The sequence below is a fragment of the Ostrea edulis genome, chromosome 6 (genome assembly GCF_947568905.1).
Source record: "Ostrea edulis chromosome 6, xbOstEdul1.1, whole genome shotgun sequence".
NCBI lineage: Eukaryota > Metazoa > Mollusca > Bivalvia > Ostreida > Ostreidae > Ostrea > Ostrea edulis.
Window position 1 is genome coordinate 65,152,716 of NC_079169.1, and position 21,116 is coordinate 65,173,831.

General features: G+C 34.8%; 2 protein-coding genes across 3 annotated transcripts in view; one reads left to right on the forward strand and one right to left on the reverse strand.

Annotated features, from left to right (window-relative positions):
* LOC125683205 (deubiquitinating protein VCPIP1-like) overlaps positions 1-13,704 on the reverse strand; it is a 43,480-nt gene extending 29,776 nt beyond the window's left edge. Inside the window, exons 1-5 of one of the 2 annotated variants that reach the window (XM_048924080.2) lie at positions 13,551-13,693; positions 9,832-9,900; positions 7,713-8,610; positions 4,891-5,019; positions 2,403-2,533 (exon numbers count right to left, since the gene is read on the reverse strand). In XM_048924080.2, the coding sequence (XP_048780037.2) occupies positions 2,403-2,533; positions 4,891-5,019; positions 7,713-8,580 (1,128 nt within the window). In that variant the 5' untranslated portion in view covers positions 8,581-8,610; positions 9,832-9,900; positions 13,551-13,693. Of the gene's footprint in view, positions 1-2,402; positions 2,534-4,890; positions 5,020-7,712; positions 8,611-9,831; positions 9,901-13,550 lie in introns of both variants that reach the window. The other variant, XM_048924079.2, reaches the window with a different exon arrangement.
* Positions 13,705-13,750: 46 nt separating this feature from the next.
* LOC125683207 (protein phosphatase inhibitor 2-like) lies at positions 13,751-18,271 on the forward strand. Its single transcript, XM_048924081.2, has 4 exons — positions 13,751-14,173; positions 14,767-14,979; positions 15,221-15,309; positions 15,568-18,271. Exons 1-4 carry the CDS (start codon positions 14,097-14,099, stop codon positions 15,750-15,752), a joined length of 564 nt encoding a protein of 187 aa, XP_048780038.1. The 5' UTR covers positions 13,751-14,096; the 3' UTR covers positions 15,753-18,271.
* The last annotated feature ends 2,845 nt before the right edge of the window (positions 18,272-21,116 follow it).

Genomic DNA, 21,116 nt, shown 5'->3' on the forward strand with positions numbered 1-21,116 from the left:
ACCAAAGTCAAATTTTTTAAAAGTAGGTCAAAAGTTTAGTTCCCTCGGAAAGGTTGATTGATTGTATCTTGCTTAACGTCTTGCTCGAGAACTTTTCATTCATATGGAGACATCACCAAGACCGGTGAAGGGCTTCAAATTTAGGCCTTTGCTCAGCGCTTACGGCCTTTGAGCAGTTAGGTTCTTTAGCGTGCCACACTGACTGCGACACAGGACATCCGTTTTTAAGGTAATCTCCGAGGACACGTGACATTCACACCTGATGCAGAGCGTTCGGTGATGGAATTGTCAATACCTGTTTTAACGACTTAGGTCCGTCGCGGCCGGGATTCGAACCCCGGCCTTCCGCATGCAGGGCGAACGCTTTAACCTCTAGGCCACTGCAGCGGTCTTGTCACAAGGAATACTCATGTGAAATATCAAAGCTCTAGCACTTGTTGTTCAAAAGTTATTAGCAAGGTTAAAGTTTCAGACAGAATGACAGACGGGACAAAAACAATATCCCCCCCCCCCCTGATCTTTGATCTCAGGGGGCATAAAAATGGATATAACTCATCAATTTGTATTAATCAAATATCTGGGCAAGTTTTCTTTATAATGTTTAAATATCAATTAGTGATAACCTTTTAATATATTTATATAATTTATCTGCTAATAGTGTAGGGCTTCCGTGATGTAATGGATAATGCATTTATTTAACATGCGCACTATTCCAGGTTCAAGCATGCTGACGTGCACTTATTTTTCTGAATAAATTTAAAACCAGACAAAACAAGAGGTACTGTGAGCAATGCTCACTAAGAATACCCCCCGCTTACCCCAATCTCCCAAAGGATGTTGGTAATAGGTATAAACTACCTCTTTTCTAAGTGTAAAAAACAAATGGCATGACAAACCGAACCATATTGCTACTTCGATGTCCAGTGCACGTGACCTTTGACCTTTTGACCTCAAAATCGATAGGGAACATCTTCATCCCATGGGTAGTCCATATGTATGATATGGTGACTGTAGGTGGAAAGGATAACGCTTTAGAGCCCGGAAACCATATTGCTACTTCAATGTCCAGTGCACTTGACCTTTGACCTTTTGACCCCAAAATCGATAGGGAACATCTTCATCCCATGGGTAGTCCATATGTATGATATGGTGACGGTAGGTGAAAAGGAAAATGCTTTAGAGCCCGGAAACCATTGCGTCTACAGACGGACGGACGGACAGACAGACGGACAACCCGATTCCAGTATACCCCCCCACAATTTGTTGCGGGGGGTATAAATATAATGACACAACCAAACAAACAAACAAAAAACCCCCCAAAAAATAATGATAGTGTAAGCTTATCCATGCTCTATTAAAAAATAGCAGGGTATGGAATATATAGGAAGAAACTAACAAATTAAATAAAAGAAACCAACAGGAGGTACAATAAATATCTAATAAATGTACGACATACAGTTTAATAAAACAAATAGTGCATGCTGTGGACTGTAACATTGAACATTTCTGGTATACATCTTTATATCTTGAACAAGAGTTGTCAGAAGACAACATAGCTCGCCGAGAAGCATGGCTCTACTTAACCTATCCCTTTAGTTCAAAAGGTTAAAGTTTTCGAAAATTTAGTCAAAGTCCAAGGTTACTAGGTCAAAAGATGAGGCATCTAAACATGAAATATCAAATCCCTATCCCCTTGGTTCAAGGTTAATGTTTTTGAAAAGTAGGTCAAAGTCCATGGTCAATAGTTCTGGTAACAAAAGAAATATCTTTTAATGAGGCATCTATATTTGAAACATCAAAGCCCTATCACTCTTGATTCAAAAGATATAACCAAAGTTAAAGTTTTTGAACAGTAAGTCAAAGTTCAAGGCAAAGGTCATTAGATCAAATGTCTTCCACCAAAAGAAATGTCTTTACATGAGTCACAAGTTCAAAAGTCTTGGTATCACAACAAAGGTCTCTTCGTGAGCCATCTATATGTGAAATATCAAACCCTATCCCCCCTGGTTCAAAAGATATAGCCCAAGTTAAAGTTTTTTCCCGAAAGTGCGATACCTATGCTGACGCCGACACCGGGGTCATGACAAAAGCTCTCCGAGCAGTCGTCCCAGTGAGCCAATAAAGAGAATACTCATTTTCAAACAAAACCATGTGCTATTTTCTCATAACATGTTCAGACAAAATCATGTCTACAGACATGCTGATTCCAATATAACCCTCCCTTCAAACTTTGTTTACTGGGTATGTTTGTGTGTGTGTGGTATAATTGCTGGAATTCCAATCAGATAAAGGATAATGTGTTGACATTCCTCACCATTTCCCTGTGGGCCATTCCAAATGAACTAAATTTTGAAAAATAAACTTTTTGTTTCCTTAGAAATCCTGCTACTACAAGTACTCACTGACAGACACTTGTTTCCTCCGATGACACAACAGCTGTCCTTATTGAAGTCTATGTACTTATCTATTTGGATTGAAGGAAGACCCCAGGCTCTCTGAATCATGTAGCGTGGTAACAGAGGCTGCTGTTTTCCTGTAAAGAAAAAATTACTGATTTTGAACGTCTTACGGAAAAGTGTTCATGCTTTACATAATAATATTCTGAACTGCCATTATTCGTTCCATTGGCCTCCTCTTAATCAGCATTCATCTTCCTGTAGTAGTTAGGGCTATAAGGACCGTGGATATCGGCCTGGGTAGCTCAGTGGTAAGAGCACCTGACTAGTAATGCAGGAGTCCTGGATTCAATTCCCGGTTCAACCCCAAAATGTCCTCCTTTCCTATATACTACATTCCACTGGTCTTTTCTCATCATCATGAAAGGTGAAGATAACGAACAGTGATCAATCTCATAATTCTTATCATGAATACAAAATAGATAGTTGGGCAAACACGGACCCCTGGATATACCAGAGGTAGGATCAGGTGCCTAGGAGGAGTAAGCATTCCCTGTCGACCGGTCACACCCGCCACGAGCCCCATATATTGATCAGGTAAATAGAATAATCCGTAATCAAAATCAGTTTGCCAAGAACGGCCTAATAATCGGTATGAATATGTCAGACAGTATTTGACCCAATGATGGGTTGTATTGGCAAACTAGATTACTATAATGACCATAGAAATTGCGAAATTTATCTTCCATTGTCCTTATCTTTGTCTTCATTCATCAAACATCTTCCACAGGTCTTCTCTTCATCATCATTCAGCAGCTTTTTTCTTGTATTTTATGATTTAATGTAATTAAACTTTAAATACTTTCTATTTCATGTACCTACAGAAGGTACAATAATACGGAACTGACTGTTATATTTTACACTAACAAAGGGTATATACAAGGGCTGTTCGATATGTAATGTGTATTGTACCACAGCGCGATAACGCTTTGCACGATTTCGTGGATATTGATACTCCTAAATAACTCTATTCAATACTTTTCCAATGGTATAAACACGAGCCTTCAGCTCCACATAGTTTTAAACTTATAGTCATTTTAATAGAGCCAGTCGTTGACCACTGTTGTAAAAATGGTTGGGAAACGGGTTGAGAATATTAAGAAATTAGAGCTAATATAAAAGTTTGCACAAAACTTTGTCATTCGGTAATGCAGATTTTTACTGAATTGGGAAAGTTTGTGGGTCTGATAAGGAGTCAAAGATGCAGCAAAATCTGGCCAACCTGTGACTGTAACAGGCAAGGCAAATGTCTCAAAAGACAGGGAAATAATTGAAAGTGATGGCAGATACAGGATTCGTGATATTGCCAAAGCTGTTGGCATATTGCTATCGCAGGTGCATTTCATTTTGAAACATATTTTGAAAGTACGAAAGATTTCTGCCAGATGGATACCGCATATATTGACAAATGACCAAAATTGGGTACGAGTACAAACCACTAAGCAATTGCTCAAAATGTTTCCCAAATTCAATCAAAGACAATTTGCAAACATTGTTACTGGTGACAAAACATGGGTTCACTATTTCGAACCAGTAAGAATAATTGGAAACAAAATATGGCTAACTAAACACAGTAGAAGGCCTGTAGTTGCCAAAAGAACCATAAGCACAAAGAAGGTTCTTTATTGCATATTCTTCTCATGTGATGGTATAGCCGTACAAATTCCGGTGCCGAAGGGCAAAAGTGTTACAGGTTGGTATTACCGAGACGTTATACTAAAAAGCTCAAGAAATATTATTATAAACGACGCCCTGTGTCAGGATTTAGGTATGTTTGTCTACTTCATGATAATGCTCCATCACATACATCTGAGCTTGTGAAGCAATTTTTAAAGTCGGAGAAGGTTACCATCTTGCCACACCCACCATACTCTCCAGATCTAGCCCAATGCGACTTTTTCCTTTTTCCAAAACTTAAAAAGTTCTTATCTGGTCGTCGTTACAAGTCCCGACAAGCCCTTGGCTCAGCCATCAGTCAGTGCCTCAGAGGTCTACCTAAATCAGCACACCGTGACGCATTTCAGAAATGGATTCAGAGATTGAAATTATGTATTTCAAACCGCAGAGAATACTTTGAAGGGATGTAATGTTCATTTCATAATTTGAGTCGAATGCTTTTGAGATATCGTACAATATACATTACACATCAAACAGACCTTGTATGAATGCTTTCTCCCTTTACCTTTTATCCCAACAAGTGGAATATAATGCTTTCTCCGGTTACCTTTTATCCCAACAAGTGGAATATAATACTTTCTCCTGTTACCTTTTATCCCAACAAGTGGAATATAATGCTTTCTCCCCCTACCTTTTATCCCAACAAGTGGAATATAATGCTTTCTCCCGCTACCTTTTATCCCAACAAGTGGAATATAATGCTTTCTCCCGCTACCTTTTATCCCAACAAGTGGAATATAATGCTTTCTCCTGTTACCTTTTATCCCAACAAGTGGAATATAATGGTTTCTCCCCAAGCTGCTCCAGGCTATACACAGCGGTTTGTTTAGAAGACCGTCCTTACTCCTACACTCATCAGGAGACTGCAGGCCAGGTAGAAACACACCTATTTAAAATCAGTTTAGACTTTTTAAAAAAATGAATATGAAACATAAATGCATTATCTAACTAAACACACATTCATGACAACATCATATTTCATTCTTTTTTAAGGAGGAATGCTACACCAGAGAAATTTGATGTGGATGATCATGAAGAATGAAGGATATGTACAATATTTAAAATTGAAACCTTATTTCTTTATTTTTGAAAATGTATCATAATTTTACATTCACATGTACAAAATTCGGTTAAATCTTACATTTTTGCAGTTAAGGCGGTATGCTACACCAGAGAAATTTGATATGGATGAAAAGTGAATGATATGTATGTACAATAATATTTTGAAATTGAAAACTTACTTTATTTAGTCAAAAAATGTAGTTTTAGTAGAAAGTAATCCGGAAAAAATTTAAAACCCCTGGCTGGACTCGAACCCCTGATCTATAGTTTAGCAGTTGACATGCTAACCTAAAGAACTAAGTACTCCGCTAGACAATGACATTTGAAATTAATAGACAAATATTGCTGATATCTATATTCTTATTCAAGGTTTAAAAGAAAGTCAGCCATTATGATGCTGTAGAATACCCACTTTAACAAACCCCTACAAAAACCGAGTTATAATTCTGAAATTTAAAAAAAATGAGTATATCAATAGTAAAAAATAAGAATCATATTTTAGAAAAAAAACCACACATCTGATGTCTATCAATTGTTTAAGTTCTCCATAAATAAGGAATGGAGAGTTTCTGACCACTACTTAGTAATGTTCTGTTGAGTTCAATCATATCATTTTTTCTTAATATACAAATTCATCTGTTCCCTTCTGTCACTATGGAGCTTTAAGTTTGACAAAATGTCTTAATAAATTTCAAATTAAAATGATTTAAATCTCAACAAATAGATGGGATTCTAACCTAAGACCTTTCTCGTGGAAGTCAGAAGTTCTATCCACTAAGCAACCTAAGCTGATGACAACCATTGGGAAAATCATACAATCGATCTTTTATATATATGACAAAACTCTATACTAATGACATTTAATTGTAATTTTATAATGCATAAAAAAATCTCTATGTAATTTGAGTAAGTTAAAGTTGAATTTCGACAGAGGGTGGTAGGGTCAATTGCAATTGGGGCAGATCCAGGAATTGAAGTTGGGGGAGGGGAGGGGGGGGGGGGTTTCAACTTCATGAGGCAGGGAGGTATAGCCACCCGGGCTGCCTATGGGGGGGGGGGGGGGGGGGGGACAAGGGGCAAAGCTCCTGGATTTTATAGGGCTGAAAATGTGTCTCTTATTTCATCATTTTTACTATTTTCTGTCATTTCTAATGAGGTGAAAATGAATAAAATGACTTTGTTCTTTTATTTATTTTTTTTTCTAAACAAGAGATTATGATTTACCTTAAATTTGAAAATCTGCCACTGTCAATATTCTCATACCTCTCCATCCCTGAAAAGCAATGGACCTCAGCAACTTTGGGGCCTCAGCTTTATTACTTTAAGGTATGGAGAGGTCACTTGGATGGGGTGTTTATGACTTCAAAAATTATTGCTTTCACAGAGTACTCAAGAAGATAGTGGGAAACTAAGCAAAACACGATAGTGATCAACCTTCAATGCCTAGTGTCTTCTGTATGGGTATAAATACAGAAAGACTGTACCATTATAATTCCTGATCATGTGTTTCTGGCCCACCAAGCACATAACAAGAATAGGCCAGTAGCCATTATCTACAGCTATCTGCGATTACAAGTCAAAACCCTGCATTTTTCTATATAAATTTCTTGATAGAATAGATTGGGTTCAAATTAAGGATAAATTTTCTAACAGGAATCCCATATTATGAGGAATATAAGGATAACGACCCTCGTGACTCCATCTCCCACTCAACACATCCAAGTCCAAAAATATTTAATATAAATCATGGGTTGTGGATGTCATTATTCCTCATCATAAGGAAATATTTGTGTGCAGTATTTGATTACAAATCTATTTATAGAATAATATAAAAACGAAAACCCTGAAATCACATGAACCGCATTTTGCATACAAAAAGAACAAATCTCTGAGCGAGATTTAATTCATAGAAAATAAAATGTGACCTATGAAAGTTGAACATTTTGTAAAGGTCATTCTTACAAGCCTGTTATTTTTTTCATGCATTATGAATGAGGAAAGTGACAGTTACAAAATACCATAATAAGACTGCATTAGAAATGTAGTCATTCTTTTCCTTTAAAGATATTGAAAATTGTATTCTTTGTGTGACCTTGCAATGTAATTCAGACAAAAAACAAAAACTGACTATGTCTGAGGAAATAAAGCCAGCAGGTTTCCCAGATACAATATTTGATGTTTTTAGACTAACATCGACATTCTAAGAAGCTGTCACTATACTTTATTTTTTCTTCAGTATATTAGCGATTATTATCTAGTTCTTCATTTACAGAGAAAAGACTGATCATGTGCAATGAAAGAGCTAAGAATGGTTTATCAAACCATACAACACTGCAATTCCTGTTACAGTTTGTGTTACATTTATTACACAAATAAAAATTGTTTTCAATGAGCCAGAATCCCCAGTCTCAACTTCTAACACCTTTCCAGCAAGTTGTCTCAGGATCAAAGGTTTAAGAAGCCAACACTGGCTGTTTGTATCAGAGACAACACCACTATTTTATTATGTATAATTACCAGAATAATCTCCTGAGCTCTGAATTCCGCTGATTGAATCCATCAAAATAATGGGTCTTCTTAGAACATTTGCCAGTCCAAACACATGAATATTTCGCAAACCAAGGGGTTCCCCATCCTGTGGCACAAAATCCGGGTCACATTCCTCAATGATGGCATCCCATTCATCCACATCAATAAAGTCACGAAAAAGGTCCTTATACGTTGTAAGGTTTTTCTGCAAATGGTGCATGAGGTTTACACGCAGAGCATGCCAAAATAATTCTCGTCCAACCAAAGCCCTTGATACAGCATGTACAAGACAATGTCCGTCTCCATCCGCATGAATGGGAACCAGTCTGTTTTCTTGGTTGTTGACCTCTTTAATGACATTCAAAGTCTCTGCGAGATAATGAGCACTGCCTGTCTTGTCCCTTCCGTAACCAATAATGTCCAGGTTCTCCTCTTCAATCAGAAAAGCCCTATCCCCCAAGATCTTTCCACAGTCCAGAATTGCTGGTTGGCCAAGATCTGTTAGCAATTTGGCTGTTCCTGTGTTCTTATCCATACCATATCTTGTTAAAATTGGCGACACGATTTTACACACATAATTAGAAAGACCCAACACCTTCACATTGTCAGCACCTTTCTTGGGTTTCACATTTCCCAGAAGAATATTTTTCAGAATGTTATGAAGTGCAACATTTGTGTTTGTCACCTCTGCGATGTTTCTGATGGCAGACTTTTCATGGCGCTGTCCACAGTTGGTGCACTCGATGCTTTTATCATAAGATGGAAAATAGAGTTTTGCACGGCATTGTTCATCAGGACAAGTCCCATACAAAACTTTATAGGATTCTGAGGCAGAACTACTGGATGATTTCTTCATTTCTCCTTTATTTTTCAAAACACTATGTACCTGTAATTAAATGTGAAAGTTGGATATATCAAAAGGTTCAATCTACGGTACTCATTAACTGTTCTCTACCACGTACCAATGCACATTTGAATTTCAATAACTTTTAATACTGTTTGTTCATCGCTATACATAGCCTACTATGAAATATATCAATAAATTAAAACATAAATATATCAGAGATGAATCATTGGAATATTTTCAAAACTCCATGATCATTCAGAAGCAAAAAAAATGAAGAGTAACTTCTTGGGATTGACACAAAAGAACCATTTAGACACACTGGTCGTAAGCAACATTTGTGACAAATATGACTTTCTAAAGTAATCTTTCCATTAAATGGCCTATAATAAAAATTTTGAACATTTTTATGATCTTGTTTCTGGATCAACTAACACAATGATTATTATCCATCTTTGTGTCAAGTCTGAAAAACATTTCTAACTTCCTTTTGTTTTTCTACCTGTGACCTTCACCTTGTCTTTAGTGGATAAGGACACACTGTTTGCACATTCACATTCTTAGTTTTGTTGTAACCCAAACAGTTTTCTTCCATTTTATTTTACTAGTGACTTCAATCTTTGCAAGAAGTCCTTTAGGACTAGGAAATATTTTCTCTTAAATTTATATGCAACTTCCAAGCAAAGTATGAATTTCTAATGTTTCTCGGTTGCAAAGCTCTTACTTATACAAATATTTCTAACCTTTTAGTCCACTAATATACTAACTATAATCACACATATTTCTTAAAGGCAATACATTCAAAATATAGTATTTCTTGTATTTCACCACGCTCCATACCTAATTTTAATGCAAATTTTCAGGCAAAGCAATACTTCTATATATAATGTTGGCAAATCTATTCTGGACAAAGAATATGTTCCTGGTAGGATATTTTAACATGGACACAATTTAGGTACAAAAATATATTTCGATATGTAATTAATATTATAGTAATTAATTCATGTAAGATGTAGCAACAAACCTAAATTTCAAAAATTGATGCAAAGATGTATTTAAGACATTAAAGATTGATTATAATTCATTATAATTCAAAACATTTGCACAACATGACAAGCCCTATTTATGTGTCACGTGACTTAACTAAAAAGTTCAGGGCTTCAGTGAAAATTTTTTTTTTCTACTATGAAAATTTTCTGCTCTTTAGTCCCTAAATTGATTTATCATTAACATATGTCGAAATGTTGAATGCTTTAGACATACTTTTCAGAAATCTTGGTGTTCTCACCGCCACACGCAGTTTCCTGGCTATGTAAAGCTGGTTGACAAACACTATTTTGGGAGCCAGATTTCATGTAAATACAAAGCATATCCTGTGTAAAAATATTTTAATTTACTTATTTCTAAAAGATCTTTATCTAGATAACAAAATACAATGTACTATCAATTTCAATCAATCATATTGTGTCCATGCCCTTTTTGATAGCTGTTTCAAGTAATGGATTATTATCATTTCACTGAAGATCAAAAATTGCTTGGGTCATCATCTCTGACATCTCACATCAGCCTGTGAGCTTTTAGGCTGATATCTGATAAGTACAATGTTCAAGTGAACAAATTAAATAGTTTTTCTAGGACCAATATTTCTTTAAGAACTCCAAGTTTCTCTCAATGTTAATTATCCTCAAGGATAAAGTACACAAGATTAACCATTTGGAATACGTTACAATACCTACACACAATACCTACAAATGTAGGTAGGCAAAACAAAAAAGCTGTAGAGGTGGGAATAGTTTCTGTACTGCATCTGAATTAAATAGTTGGAATGCATATTTTAAAAAGTTGTTTCCTTTAGCTGGTTCATTTGGTATGGTTCACCGTTTTCCGTACCGTACCGTCTGTACAGAGTAATGAGCTGGTTCATTTGGTATGGTTCACCGTTTTCCCTACCGTCTGTACAGAGTAATGTAGTCAGATAAAAGTGATAAGAGTACTTTCTTCCTTCATGTATATGTTGCCTCATACCTCTATTTCTACTTGATGAGCGATCAACTTGTTGAAGATTACATTCACTTGAGTATGCATGCAATATCAAAACAATACAGAACTATTGAAAAACATTGTGTTATAATATCTAAAGGTAAGTTATAATATCTAAAGGTAAGTTACAATATCTACAGGTAAGTTACAATATCTACAGGTAACTACAGGTAAGTTATAATATCTACAGGTAAGTTATAATATCTACAGGTGAGTTATAATATCTACAGGTAAGTTATAATATCTACAGGTAAGTTATAATATCTACAGGTAAGTTACAATATCTACAGGTAACTACAGGTAAGTTATAATATCTACAGGTGAGTTATAATATCTACAGGTAAGTTATAATATCTACAGGTAAGTTATAATATCTACAGGTAAGTTACAATATCTACAGGTAAGTTATAATATCTACAGGTGAGTTACAATATCTACAGGTAAGTTACAATATCTACAGGTAAGTTACAATATCTACAGGTAAGTTACAAAGGACACTGCAGGAAAACTGATTATTTCCTATGTAGCTTGTAAGACAAGTTTCAATACGCAATTTCCGAGTTGTCCAATAGTTCTTTCCCTTTGTGGAACTCTTACGCACAGTGAGACGCAAAACATACTATCGTCCACACACGGTGGGTACAAATGCTTATCGCTGTCTTCATATATTGCCTTTAGGCTGATTATCAGACATCATGCAACCACCCAAACTGCAGGGACACACAATATTAGTTAGTTTATTAGTACTTGATAATAAATTAGCTCAAACAAAAATCGATAATCACCATTTTCCTTTGATTATAAAAATCACTCGTGCAGAGGAGGAAATAAAAAAACAATTTCATATTTAATTTAATGGCCTAATTCAAAGAAATATTATTCTTGATACGGTCAGTTTAATGTATACCAATGGTTGATATAATTTTTTTTTACACTTTTATTACTTTTATCCGTATTTACATAGCTAGTCTTTAGTATATGTATACATCTTGTACCCATCCAAGCGTTCACCAGAACACTGAACGTACCTCCATCACAGAAGAGCTGATATCTCAGAAGTTGCGTATTGGTTAATAAGCTGGGTGTAAATTTCTGTACACCCTGCTGAAATCTGGGTACATAACGTGATGTCACAATGCATTGTATCTTTGCATACAAAGAAAAAAATTATAAAGTTGTACCTTAGAGTGTATTTGTCACACGATTCAATGCCTTGTGATGTCAGTTATTTACAACTGACTTGTTATAAACACACAAAAATAGCTGACACGAATTCCTTATTTTAATCACTAGATAATTAAATGCAACATCATTTAATAACATATGAAAAAAATTAGTCATCCAGGTCCACTTAAGGGTGTAAGGGAATTTATCATTCCATACACTCCGAGGACTCAGGGTAGACCTGATAGCTAATCATGCTAAGCTGAAAAAGGAATATAACTTATAAATGTGAAAGTCATTTAAAAAATCTCTGAATGTGATCATGAATTGATTTTAAGAGGGCAGTTTTAATACTAATAGTAGACCATTGGTCGAAGTCCAAAAAAATAGGAAGGTAATTTTTATCGAATGTTTTGCACTAGGTGATCAAGACCACTGAAAAAAGTATTGATATTTGTTGTTTGTTTTCTTGGCTTCAAACACTGACAACCAGAAATTAATCAATTGATAAGTCAAACCATGTGAAATTGATAGGATACAACTTTACTTAATGAAGAAGTGTGTTCAAATAATAATCTTTCAAAAAGTAAACAAAGTTGACTAGGCCTACAACCATATCTAAGTGAAAACACAGTAAAATTTATGATGAAAAAAGCAAAACAGTAAACAAAAAAAAGTAGCACAGAAAAAATATGAGGCAGATAAAGGTGTCAAAAGAGTTTTCAGTCCTCTCGATCAGGTCCAGTCCAAAGACTATTTCTACCTACATATATAGCTACTTATAGCTACATAGGTATTTAAACCTACTCCAGGTAGCTATTTTTACCTACTTTTTCCTTTACTTGCATTTCATGGACAAACGCAGGAACGGCGCAATATGATATGTGTACCAAATTTCTTGATTCACTTAAACTGACGATGAATACCACAAAAATATTGGACAAAAATTTTTACTTTCTAACCTTTCAAATTTGCATCAATAACTACACCCAGTTAGGAGCTTAGGATCAAAGCTATGTGATAGGAAGTCTAGAATGTCTTACAAATCTGTATTAATTTTAAAGTTTACCTTCATGCATTTTCACATTAAAGGTTTTTTGGGGAGATTTTTCATGCATTTCCTCTACATTCTCCACCCTCATAGAGTATTCAAATTTACACTCCGAATTTTGCCATGCACATGCACAACATGATACATAAAACGACTGACCTATTTAAAAGATGCGCCTTAATTATTATTTATTTATACTTTTTAAAAACAGGTAAAAGTAGGTAGAAGTAGCTACTTTAAGTAGGTTTAAATACCTACATAGCAATTAATAGCTACGTATAGGTAGAAAGTCTTTGGACCGGACCTGTTGATAATTTAATCTACATTTAGGCCTATACAAGTGTTAAGGACTAGAGTATTTGATAAAATCAAAATAACATGGAATGATTATATTATATAATATTCGGACATTTATGAAGTCCATTAGAATTTGAAAATTTCCATTTGAAATTCTTGACCAGTGGCAGTGGAAATGGCCTGTGGTCCATGATGGCAAAAAATAAAAAGTCAATGAAGACTGTCGAGTTTATATTCCTCCAGTGACACTTCTGTACAGCTAAGTATTTAGAAATATAATCATTCATAGCTGAAGACCTACTAAAAAAATCCTGATACAAAAATGTCGCCATGTCGGATAATCTGAATTCGCATTCTGACATAAAATACGTAATGCCACTACATATATGCTGGAAGATATGCTAAACTTTACCAAGATTAAATCACTTACATCACATTCAACTGATTTTCTTCTAGGCTTACATCAAGGAAGGTATTTTTGGTACCTGGACCTGTCATTAATTTGACTCTAAATAAATTTCTTGATGATATAAAATTCTTCTTTCGCTTTCATTTCTTCATCAAAACAAAACGGAAGTGTTCTCGACACATCTCGAACCTAAAACCATTCGTATTTCTCAAAATTACTTCAAGGTATTCTCTAAATTAAAGAGTGGTATCAAAGTGCAGTCTTTATAAACTAATCTTGTTGATAAAGCTTATCTGGTGGTATTGTTGGCTGTTTAGGAATGTAATATTCATATTTGATGACATTCTTTTAGAACGAACTAACATTCCCCATCAAGAGAAGATCGATTGATTTGACAGTGCAGCGAGTGCCGAGTTGATTGGTGGAGATCACAAGTATAAATAAATCATATATGCGTATTGGTTTGTGACTCCTAAAACTTGTGCAGTAAGCTAGGAGGTGTACATCGATATATATGTCCATGGACGTTTATGTCTGTACCCCAGGAAATAAGTGGAATTAACGGGAATGGCGACTGAAACGAAGAAACCCATGAAAGGAATTTTGAAGTCTTCTTCGAGCTTTGACCATGAAAAACAGAAGGAGTATGCATGTTTATTATTTGTTTACTGTGGATATGGAGTGTTTCACTCTTATGCGTATCGGTGATGCTTGATAATGTGAAAGTTGTGCAAGAAGTTGTCGTATGTTGATGCACATATCACAACAGCTTTCTGTTCATGAATTTGGAATTTTTGCTAGTTATGGTAATGAACTGGATATCATACACAGTTGCAGAACTTCAGTGGTGGAGCCTGTTCGAAACTGTTGCAAGAGATTCTATGTTTAATAGTTAAATCCATTAGCATTCCATGTTGTTATATATCCGATATGGTCAGATTGGTGTATGCTCATTTTGATCCTGTTTGTTGACAATCATGATTATAGTATTTTTAACATGAATATATCCACTATCAATGTGATTGTACTAGGATATTTGAAATCAATTTGCATATATGATCCATTTTACCAAAAAAGGGGGGAAATATTGCAAATTATACCATAGCAATGACACTCAGTGAATTTGGGGTATGGGATGAATAACTTCATTTTTATCAAGAATGCTGCTTGAGACTAGTTTTTAAGAATTATCTGGTTATTAAAAATAAGTATCTTGATTGTTTTTTTTACTTCTAAGGCAGAAGGACAAAGAGATGAAATGGGACGAAATGAATATTTTAGCAACACACCATCCAGCTGACAAAGACTATGGTCACATGAAAATTGATGAGCCCCCTACACCCTACAGCAAATTATCTGATGTTGAAGACGACGAAGATGACGAGGGGAATAAGACTGGTGAAAGATCTGGGAATATGGGTGATATCATGCCCGAAGATATAGCGAACAGGTACAGTCTGCATTAGTTTCCTATTGTTAAAGACTTCTGACTTAAGGTTAAGGTATAATTGAGACTAGGTACTTAGAATTTTAGTTGAATGGTTTGCTACTAGCACTGTTGTGTATAGGGTTGTTTTTATCTTGTATGTTGAAAATATTTAAGACACATTAGAAGGTGACTTTAAGTGTCATAACATTCATGGTTGTTTATATGTTTAATAATAGTAAATGGAATACTTGTTATATTGCAGGCTTGCGGAGACACAGCGACCACGAGCGACATCTTTCAGTGAGGAGGATGAATCCTCTGAGGATGAGGAGGAGACTGAGGAAGATCAAGGTCAGGGTTGAAATTGGAACCTGGTTAGGGACACGAGTCCTGGTGTAACTGTAAATGTCTAAACCATGTCACTGTAAATTTTCTAGAAGTACACTGAACTTTAGTATCTCGAACACCGATAGAATGCAAGGGAATTGTATGTGAAATGTTACGAAATATACATTATTGAGAAATGTTACACATCTTTTTAAAATAAAATGTGCCGGTAGTCAACATTGCATGGAAACGTATTTGTAGATTCTATGACTTTTGTTTCAGCAAAAAGAAAACACTTTGAGCAGAAAAGGAAACTACACTATAATGAATTTCAAGCTGTTAAACTCGCCAAACAGTTAATGGAGGAAGAGGAGGAGGAGGAAGAAGAAGAGGAAAATAACAAAGAACCCACCAAAAGTGAAGTCACCCAACCAATGGAAGAAAATAGTATAGGGGGATCCAGCTAATTCAGAACCTAGGGCTCCAAACTTTTATAACTCAGTTATTAGTGTGACTTATAATATAGCCAAGGGTTTGATAATTTTTATGAAAATCAGCTTCTCTATAGATTTACTTCAAATGGCAAGGTTTGTTGTAGTGTGCAATTATGGTAGTTATTTTACTGGGAGAATGTTTTGAACATCTACATTTCAGTGCAGAATTCATTTGAAATATGTAGTTGATTAATAAGGAATTAAAGTCAATCAGCATATGAATGATGATTTTTTTCCCCAGCAAAACATTAATCATACTTTGAAGTCTAGGTGAAAGTATTTTTCGTCTTTGCTGCTTCCCTGTTTAGTTCATCATGCATATATCCATGATGACATTTAAAAATCCATCTGCAGTAGATTTCCTGCCAAAAATTTTAATTTGTCAAGAAATTTGTTTGAACAAAATCCGTATTGAAACGTCGACAGGACATTGCAGTAGTTCTGAGTAGTTTCCATGTTATCATGCATTAATGCACAGACTCATTACTGTAATGAACCATTTGTAATCTAGTGTTAAATGTCTAGAAATGTGACAACATAGCTTAGTGTTAGATGGAATAAAAATTTAGAATGTCAAAATACATGTATTCCAATTAGTATAGAGCTGATTATTTATTGAGGATTTTTGGAAAAAAGACATTAGACATTTATTATGTAGTCATATGTAGAGGAACAAACTATTTCTGTGGCCATTTTCACTGGCAAGTGCAAATAATGTCCCATTTTGTGTCTTCAGTCCCATGTTTTTATTCATCTTCCATTCCATTAAATGTGGCTGTTACTTTGTTATGAGAATTTCTAGAGAACACTGTTGTCTTTAATTTCAGTATTTTATGAATAGAAACAATGTACATCTACATATCTTGGCAGAATCAGAGATATCTTATAGATATTTTTTTTTTGGTTGATTTCTATTTTTTTTTTTGGAAAAATTGAAATAAGTTGCTTTGCATTGTTTCCCCCCCAATTTTAATAATCCATAATGTTCCTTGAGGAATATCAGTTTTACATTATGCAAATTTTATTGAAATACATTCAGATTTGGTGTATAATTTTGTACAATGTTATTGTACAAATATAAAGGGCATAATATGATACATTTATATACATATATATGGAATCTTACGATTTACAATGGTATCATACGAGAATTGGCGTTAAGGTGGTGCAGAGTTATTTAGGTCATATTTACTCATTACCTTGTTAAGTTTTTATTTCAATGTATACCAGGTATGTTTCGGGATATATCGTATTAAAGTGAGTACTTAAATGCACATGGTAAAATATGGATTCAGATTTGATATACAGATTTTTCGTTGTTGAAATGTTTGAGCGAGTATCATGAAACTGGATTTATTTCAGTTTCTGTCATGCAGAGATCGGAAATGACATCCATTTTCCTTATTCGTTGCTCCATAGAAGCCACTATGTGTATTCCATTCTGTCTTTGCTGTATAACTTTTGTATGCAAGTTTACGACTTGAAAGTGCTATTATATTGTATTAACCCACAGGGAAGGGATCTGTATATTCAATGTGTTTGTGTGAAATTGAACGCAATTTTGAATTTGCACCAGGCTGTGGTACTGTAAATCACTTACTTTATTTCCAAGCCTCTTAGATTTATCAGCAAGACATTATTTTCTGCAAATATTCAGTTTGTTGATCACTGAAGATAAAATGTTTACATGTGTTTAAAGAGTTTAATATTTACGAGAACCATATTTTCATGTCATTGTAAATCCCACAAATTTATTTGAAAACATAGTTCTCACAAATAAAGTAATTTACAGTATTTGTCACAGCATTTTCTCATTTCATTTGCACATTAGATAGAAAAACAAATTTAGAAGAGAAAAGAAAATATTCAGTGTCGCACAGATGTTTTTCACATATATATGTGGATCCTTTATCAGAAATTTTGCAATGCAGTACTCATAGTCTGCAACAATTCAGTTTACATTTCTAAGCTTTATTTTTATAGTGTAGACTTGTATGCTTATCCTCCTATATGTGCACGCATAGGCATTAGAGTTTGTGATGGTGACTAATTTTAAATTAGTTACTCAACTTCCATATAGCTTCCAGTTCATTGCAATTTAAAAAAACAAAAGGAGAGAAGAAAAAAAACAAGACAGTGACCTCAACAATATTTTGAGATATCAGTAATTTTTATACCATATGCAAGTATCAAGAATTTGTTTATTATTAAATGTAGTATAGTTTTATTTGAGTGCCGGTATTTTCTATGAATTTTAATATTTCTTCTATTTCTAAAGATGTTCTGAAAAATTTTGATAATCTGTGAGGAAATATTTCATTTGTCCTTGAGTTTTTGTCTGGAATTGAAATATTTAAATGTGTTGCCAAACATTGCTGGTGCAAAGACATGCATTGAGAAAAATGGTTAACTGTATTAAAAAAACAATGAAACGAGTGGAATGTTTTATTTAGAGCTTTATTATCTTGAATAAATAAGACCTTTCTTGTAAACAGGAAGGTGTTGTTTTTGAGACAAAGTTGTCACATTTCCCTCAGTTGTTGGAATATAAACTATACCCAATACATTTAATAAAGTGGTCTATAACATACTGTGTACGGGATTTATCCTGCATCTACCCCCTATACAATACATTTAATAAAGTGGTCTATAACATACTGTGTACGGGATTTATCCTGCATCTACCCCCTATACAATATATTTAGTAAAGTGGTCTATAACATACTGTGTACGGGATTTATCCTACATCTACCCCTATACAATATATTTAGTAAAGTGGTCTATAACATACTGTGTACGGGATTTATCCTACATCTACCCCTATACAATACATTTAGTAAAGAGATGTTTAACAGATACTTCATACATTGACTACCAGGGTTTATCCTCCATCTACCCTGTTTACTGACCTAATAAACCAAAGCTTTATTCAGCCGATGATGAAACATTATATTTGACTGCATGTGACATTCCAGTTTTTAGCTCGCCTGTTGTCCAATGTCTGTAAACTTTTCACATTTTCAACTTCTTCTCCAGAACCACTGAGTAAATTTCAACCAAACTTGGCAAAATACATCCTTTGGCGAAGTGCTTTCAAGTTTGTTTAAATGAAGGGCCATGCCTGCTTCAATGGGGAGATAATCGCAAAAATAGGGTGGGGTTATTTAAAAATCTTCTAATCAAGAACCACTGGGCCAGAAATTTTTTAAATTTACATGAAAGCTTCCTTATCTTCTTAAGAACCACTGAGTTAGGAAAGTGTAAATATGCCTGAAAAAGTGCAGATTCAAGTTTGTTAAAATCATGCATGGCCCCCAGGTGGATGGGGCCACAATAAGGGATCAAAGTTTTACATTAAAAAATATAGGAAAAATAAATCCCCTACACAGTGCCATCTCTGTTACACACCACTTTACTATATATATATATTATTATATATATATATATATATATATATATATATATATGGCTTTACTAAAACCACTAACATACCATTGTATTTTTACTTTAAACTTATATATATATATATATATGGCAAGGTTTTTTGTATCATACCATGATCTATGACCATGTGACCTTTGCCTGAATCTCTAGTCCTGTGCTCTACCAACTGTCTGGCCACCAGCGATAAAAACCTGGCTGACTGCTACATTCCTTCCTCCTTTAAATGTCTTCATACTTGAGAACATCAACCCAGGATCTTTATACCATGGGCAGGCATTTTCACCTGTCAGTTCCACGGGCTGGTCACTGCACCAAATGTAATAGTCTACAGAAAATGCAACGGATCAGACTGTAAGGGTTCGGGTTCAAATCCCAGTCCGATCCGTTGCATTTTCTCCCTTCCTGTTGCACATGAAAAGGGCTCAGCAAGGCTTCCCATCTATCATGTTTGATTACCCTCACTTAATAACGTTCATAATTGTTTAAAGTTTATGCCGGAGGGTTATGTGGTGCAAGTCTATGGAAAGCAAATTAAATGTTATCAATTTGGACTTCTGTCACAGTCACAGAAATACATGTGTATACAAGTATTGACTGGGGTTGAGGGCAACATTATTATCTTGGACCTTGAGCAATGAAATATTGAGTGATGCCAAGCAGGGGGCAATATTTTTGTCCCAAAGGGACTAAAATAATCAATGTAGCCTGAAAATGCAGTCAATAATTGTTTTGTTGCAACATTGACTGGCCAGTTCTACTCCACCATTGTATACATAATTATATATAGTTTATTTACACAACACTATTACTGCATGCTCTTGTTTTATCAATATGGGCTTTCACCTGCTGTGAGCCCTATAATTATGTTGATCAGGTAAACTGAGTAATCCATAGTCAAAATCGGTATAAAAAACAGCCTAACAATCGGTATGAAACACGTCAGACAGCATTTGATTCAATGACAGGTTGTGTTGGAAAATTATATCATTATATAACAACCACAGAATTTGTGAATTTCACCATTTTGAAAATGGACGTACATGATCTTTATAAGTGTTTTTCTAAACCATTGCCATTTTCATTGCAATTTGACCCTGCAGATTGATAGGTTGTATCTATATTGGCAAATTAGATCATTACAACAATCAGAATTTGTGAATTTCACCAAAACAGATGTACATGGTCTTTATCAGGGTTTTAAATCTTTGCCATTTTCATTGCAATTCTATAATTTGACAAAATGTGTGAGATAATGGCCTTTTGTAAGGATGCATTTTGATTTAACTTGCAGTTGTAAAATGAAATGTTTTACGATTCCAATATTTGTGATTGCCCACTAAAATTAGACAACCACCAAAACATACATAAAACGGATGTCTAGACATTTTGTTTGTCAAAAAAGGTTTGATGCTTTGATGTGCATTATATGTGAATAAGAAATCTTGATGGATTTTGTCACTAACACACTTTGACTGTCAACAACCAGGGAAATGGCTAGAGTTCTGACTTTGTGGATGTTTATCCTACGACCTTGTGGATGTTTATCCTACGACCTTGTGGATGTTTATCCTACGACCTTGTGGATGTTTATCCTACGACCTTGTGGATGTTTATCCTACAACCTGTGAATCCCACCATATAGAAACATTTAAATGAAAGAAAGCAGAAGTGAGCAAGCTCACATACCCCACGCTCCAACATTGCTTGACAATGCCTCACATAATGAATGGTAATGCTATGCATTACTGCAAGTTCAAAAGGGGCATAACTCCAAGAAAAATTATTGAATCAGAATTTTCTGGGAATATGCATATCTACACAGTGTGTTCTTATTAACTACAAAGTTTCATGAAATTCTGTTGAGCAGTCTCAGAGGAGTTGCACTGACAAAAA

Bases quoted from the DNA above. Each gene is read 5' to 3' on its own strand.
- LOC125683207 (XM_048924081.2), top strand. From the start codon at position 14,097: ATGGCGACTGAAACGAAGAAACCCATGAAAGGAATTTTGAAGTCTTCT. The intron at 14,174-14,766 runs GTATGCATGTTT...TTTACTTCTAAG, and splicing joins GACCATGAAAAACAGAAGGA to GCAGAAGGACAAAGAGATGA. The intron at 14,980-15,220 runs GTACAGTCTGCA...GTTATATTGCAG, and splicing joins CCCGAAGATATAGCGAACAG to GCTTGCGGAGACACAGCGAC.